This window comes from Dicentrarchus labrax, unplaced genomic scaffold, assembly GCF_905237075.1.
Source record: "Dicentrarchus labrax unplaced genomic scaffold, dlabrax2021, whole genome shotgun sequence".
In the NCBI taxonomy this organism is placed as follows: domain Eukaryota; kingdom Metazoa; phylum Chordata; class Actinopteri; family Moronidae; genus Dicentrarchus; species Dicentrarchus labrax.
The window spans coordinates 26275663-26281377 of record NW_026136713.1 but is presented as its reverse complement, the minus strand read 5'-3'; the positions used below and the strand labels follow the sequence as shown (position 1 = coordinate 26281377).

Here is a 5715-nt window from a genome sequence, read left to right as displayed (position 1 = left end):
CTGTGTCCTGAACAAGGTACTGGGCTTACAAACATTACTGCGGCTCATCAACAGTGAATGTAAATATATTTGATATATATAATAATCTATATAAATATATCTGACCTATATAATAATCTATATAAATATATTTGATATATATAATAATCTATATAAATATATCTGATGGTGGAAATCAATAAACTGTTTTATTCAGAAACCTTTTTCATTAAACTGAGGCCGATCACAGAGTCTATAACAGATCATTACCTTCATTTTAATGTGTTAATATGATTGCATGAGGGTGCACCCACTGAGCCTCATACAGGAAACAACACAAAGAACAACTCTTTGTTCTTTGTGTTGTGTTGTTGTGTTTATCTCCTTTCTGCTGCAGCTGGTCAGGGTGGGTCTCGATGATTTCAACATCACTGATCTCTTAACTCTGATTCTCAAACATAACTGAAGCTGGACCTGAGTTCACGTCTCTGAGCGTCTTTAAAGGTTTGTGATGAAATTATCTTTATAGACAGAAATATTTCAGTAATAATAACAGAAAGAATATCTAAACATAGAAACATGTTCAGATTACAGCTGGCTGCAAAATGACTTCACCAGCTAATGTGACGATACTAACGTATGTATTATAAAGGTACACAGCTAACGATAGCTTTCTACTAGCCAAGAGCAATGCGAGATAGGGGCATCCAGCTAGGTAACTGTAGCTAAACTAAGCTGTGGTTGTTTTCTAGGGTCATTGTTGTAGCAAAAATATTAACAAATGTGTGTGGAGAGTTGTGTAACTGTATCTCAATCCGTAGCAAAAATATTAACAAATGTGTGTGGAGAGTTGTGTAACTGTATCTCAATCCGTGTAATCAGATTGAAAATGTGCAAAAGAATCTGTAAATATGTACTGAGATTTGTGAATGTATTGATATCTTTAAATGTGTAGATAAATCTGTAAATGCAAACATACATATTATTGTATATTATATATATATTATAATATTAATGACTGAGAAGAAGTACAGGCTCCAAGAGCTGGAAATACAGACAATTTATCAGTTACAACTCAGTTGGCTCTTTTTCTACCTGACTTTTGCTTCACTTCTGCCGCTGCAGATCTGACAATGTGTGTGAGGAGAGATTCTTGTACTCATTTACAATCTGATTATGCACACATGGATTCTGAGCACAAATTTACAGAGTCTCCAATCCAAATCATTGTCCAAACAGGTCACTGGATAGATACACTCCCTTTATTGTGCTTCGTACGGAAGCCCTGAAAGGCACATTTATTTATATTTTTAAAGATCATTTAAGTCTTTTAACTTAGAAAAGTCATGACATTTTTTTTATTTTTTCACTTCCCCTTCAGGGTTTGAAATTATATTTTAACTAGTTTTCACTGGTGACATTCTTTTTTAAACACAAACAATTTGATCTTGAAAAATAAAACATTTCACTTGCCTTTCGAGGTTTAAGTCGTTTCCAAAGGTTAAAACAATATTTTTAACTAGAAAAAACTTTTTAAGCAATGGGAACTTTTAAATAATTTGTTTTTAATCTCTTAATAGTTTTTGTAAACTGAATCAGAATCAGAAATACTTTAATAATCCCAGGGGGAAATTACCTTTGTTACAAACTCCAGGCATACAACATATAATATATTAAGAATATATGTAATATATATATATATATATATATATATATATATATATATATAAAGGTAAAATGTACAGTTTAAAATGTGCAAAAAGTGCAAAGATGGTTGTCCGTGTTTGAGTCACATTACAGAGAGGGGGTGTCTGACTCTCTGAGAGAGGCGTTGTAGAGTTTAATGACCACAGGCAGGAATGATTTCCTCTGGCGCTCTGTGGTGCATCTGGGTGAGAGGAGTTTAAAAGTGTTTCCAAAGAAAAAGAAAAGTATCAAAAGTAAAAGTATTCACTATGCAGCCTGATATTTCAGATGACTCATTATTGGATACAGATTATTGATGCAATCATGTGTTTATCTCCTTTCTGCTGCAGCTGGTCAGGGTGGGTCTCGATGATTTCAACATCACTGATCTCTTAACTTTGATTCTCAAACATAACTGAAGCTGGACCTGAGTTCACGTCTCTGAGCGTCTTTAAAGGTTTGTGATGAAATTATTTTTTCACTTCCCCTTCAGGGTTTGAAACTATATTTTATTTTAGTTTTATTTTATGATGACACAGAGGTAGAGTGCGTGCTAGTGTTGGATGCACTGAGCATGGTCACAGCAGTCAGGATGACAGAAACAAACAAGAAACACACTGTGACCACAAAACGACAAAGAAAACAACCTTATATGTTAAAGAGAAACAGGAACAAACAGACAGATGATCAGTGAGACAACATGAGGCAGCAGCAAGTGTCCTCATGTGTCCAAACCAACTGTGAACCTATCGTAATATCACGGTTTGTGGAGAACCGTTTTAAAGCCCAGAATTCTTCGTTTTGGCCGGCACCATGAAAGTTTGTCGGAGCCAGCGGAGGTCACGTACTGCGAGTTGCTCTGCTCTCATTGGCGGCTCTCCTGCTCACACAGGATATAATAATCTGTCAACAACAGAATCTGGATCTGAGTTTGGTTGAGCTGGACGGACTCACTGAGCTGTCAATCACAAGGTAGCCCCGCCCTAAAGCATACCCTGCTTTATGGTCTGTTTTACTCTAAATGGGACCATCAGTTACTAAATGAACATCATGCTGTATGGAAGAAGACTGAAACTAGAGACTGAGACCAGAAACTCATCAGGAAACTGTTTACTGAGCTCATAAAGGAAGTCGGCTCATTCTCCTTTAGAGTGAATGGGATCAGTTTATATTGCAACCAGAGTTCTCATTCTTCAGGTTTTTGCTCAGATTTTGTTGATTTGGTGTTTCTCCCAGAGGTAAGAAGCTACGTAGTTCAACTGTTTCCTTTTAGTATGGTTTTATGATCAGAAGTCTGCACAGGATGTTTTATTTTGAAAATCGACCGGTTAAATAGATGCTCACCAATGCATCCTGGGTAATCTGATCACACTTCAAAACAAAGTATTGCAGTGCTTCTACCTGTACTTGTCTCCATTCACAAAGGAATTCATGACATCTTGTATTTGGGGATATTGTAGGTTTTACCCAGAAGTCAAAGGTGGTTCTCAGACAACCCGTCTGTAAGTTATCATAAGATGTCATACAGACCGCTAATGTATCTACACACAACTACACATCCTACAGACAGTGTGAGACTGCACATAGTTTCAGTGGACTGCTCCTTTAACTGCTTACCATGTATGTAAAATTACCTAAAAGAGTCTAAAACAACATACCCAAAGCAGCTTTTCATGGGCATATATCTATGTGCTCATGTAGATGGACAATAAATCTTACTGGAGTGGATATATTGGACCTTTGGCAATGAAACAGTGCTGTTTTTGTTGGATTATTACTGATTCCATGATTACAATGAGGCTTCTTGGGTGAGTTGGCTCAATTTTATGATTGCTTGCTCGCTAGTTTGAGGTGCCAATTGTGCCTGCTGATGTGATTGTATCCCAAAATCGTTTTGATCAATAAATAGACGAGATTCTAAGCTTTCCAATGATGTATGGTATGGGTACTAAATCCAACATGGTGGAATGCAAACATGGCAGCATGGGCCGTTGACATAAGAGAAGGTTAAACACAGCTAGGGGAATTAGCTCAAACGGTAGAGCACTCACTTAGCATGCGAGAGGTAGCGGGATCGATGTCCGCATTCGTGATCAGCACACTGAGGCTGAAGCTAACACCTTTGCTCTTCTGGTTCAGTTTTGTGTACATGGAGGTGGAGCTCTGACTGCAGCTTCTTGTGCACTTCAACAAACACCACGATGTCCCAACTTGAAAATCTTCACTCTATGTTGTTTTTGTGTGTTGCAGCTACAAGAAACTACAACCTCCATCTTTGATCTGACCCTGAATAGAAGAAGATGGGCAATGTGGCGAGCAGAGTAAGGGAGTCATCGAGGGAGCGAGAGCAGGCATATCTGGCCCGTTTCGTGAGGAGACTCACCCAGGGTCCAGATCTGACAGTAAACAAGAGCATCGGGATGTTCACCAGTCTGTCGTCTTCAGAATACCTGAATCAACACTTCCAGAGGAGCAAAATGGAGGCCGGTGACTGCGCTGCAGACTGGATCAAGAAACTGGTGGAGAAGCTGGCCAACTTCACGCCAGTTCCTCAACTAGCGGGCCTCGGAGCGCTCGCTATCTCTGTCATCATCGATGTAGTCTCCTTTGTTCCGCCTGAAGAGACCGTAAAGAACACTCTGCAATCCGTGTTTGCAGAGGAGAAGACCTCCGAGATCTGGGATCAGATCGATGAGTGCCTGAAGAGGTGTGTCATGCACATAGATAATGACGATGAGCTGAAGAGTGACCTGGAGCGCATCGAGTGCCAGCTGAGCGCCGCGCTCACCAAGCTGAAGAACTTCATGATGAGGGACGGGCACAAGTCATCTCAGGCTCTGAAGGCCTGGGTGAATGGAGCAGCCTTCCACATCCAGATGCTGATTCACCTGCTGATACTCAAAAGGAGTCACAATCTACACAATCTACACACACAACTACACAATCTCCTCTTGATGTATCCGATCGACCTGGACCTGCTGTTCGAAAAGCACAAGCAGATGGTAAAAGGAAAGTGCACTGTCAGAAAGATCCGTCCCGTTTTCAAAATTGTTCCTGATGGTCTTATATGGATGGTGGATGAAGATTTAAAGTGGTATTCCATAGATATGTTAATCAGCTATGAGAAATATTTTGAGGCATATTATAATCACAGGTATGGTCAGCAGAAGGATAACATTAAGACGTACTTCAGTGATGTAAAAGTGGACCTGAACAAGCTGGTTGTTCAAATAAAGTCCTTCAATGTCAGCTGAGGGTGAGGCTGATGAATCTACAGAGATAAACTCCTGCACACTGTCTATCAGGTACATGGTTCCTGCCATCTTAAATAGAAACACCTGCAGTAGGAAGGTACTAATGTTTACAGTGTGACAGCCTCCAAATCACAGACATGGACCACATCAGTGTACACAAAGAGGACAAAGAGCCACCTTATATCTATAAAAACCTTTATAATCAATACAACAAGGTCTCACACAATCCCAATGTATCAAAAATCTACAAATGTTAAATAACAATAATCACATTGCTCTCATTACATTACAGACCTTCTTGTATGAAATGTTACACCCATGTGCAATGTGTATGTATGTACAATATGCCCACATTTGGTTGCAATCCAATTCAGCATTGAAGAGTTACGGCCCATAATGTATCCTGCTTCAAAAGTTCGCTCACCAATTACAGACACACCATAAGTGATACCCAAACACATCACCATAAGTCTTGTTCAGCTCCATCTAAATATGCTATGCACCAATTTCGGTGAAGATGAGATTAAACATGTGCCAAAAGAAGAAGAATAAAATCCAAAATTGTGGAATATTTTCCAGGCATGAACGGGCGTGGCTTATATCAGTAACAGGAATCTGCTGTACAAAAATACTTCTTCTACTTGTAACTGTTCATAAACTATTAGCAAAAATGTAAAATGCTTTAAAAATTGTGGCATTGTTAGTTAAAATATCCATGTTTAATTCAATGTGAAAAAATCAATAAAAATACGTTTTAAAAAGAAAATGGTGTCTGTGTGGAGTTCGGCAGCATTTG

The 5715-nt window shown here is 39.0% G+C and overlaps 1 protein-coding gene across 2 annotated transcripts; it reads left to right on the top strand.

Annotated features, from left to right (window-relative positions):
* Positions 1-385: 385 nt before the first annotated feature.
* Positions 386-5505, top strand: LOC127374591 (uncharacterized). 2 transcript variants are annotated; one of them, XM_051420136.1, is made up of 3 exons: positions 386-483; positions 2016-2122; positions 3916-5505. In XM_051420136.1, the coding sequence occupies exon 3, from the start codon at positions 3966-3968 to the stop codon at positions 4917-4919; it is 954 nt and encodes a 317-aa protein (XP_051276096.1). In that variant the 5' UTR covers positions 386-483; positions 2016-2122; positions 3916-3965; the 3' UTR covers positions 4920-5505. The 2 variants fall into 2 exon arrangements, with proteins under 2 accessions (XP_051276096.1, XP_051276097.1); XM_051420137.1 differs by lacking the exon at positions 2016-2122 and having other exon boundaries at positions 396-483.
* The last annotated feature ends 210 nt before the right edge of the window (positions 5506-5715 follow it).

Excerpts from the sequence above, each read along its gene's own strand:
- LOC127374591 (XM_051420136.1), top strand. The coding sequence starts at position 3,966 with ATGGGCAATGTGGCGAGCAGAGTAAGGGAGTCATCGAGGGAGCGAGAG.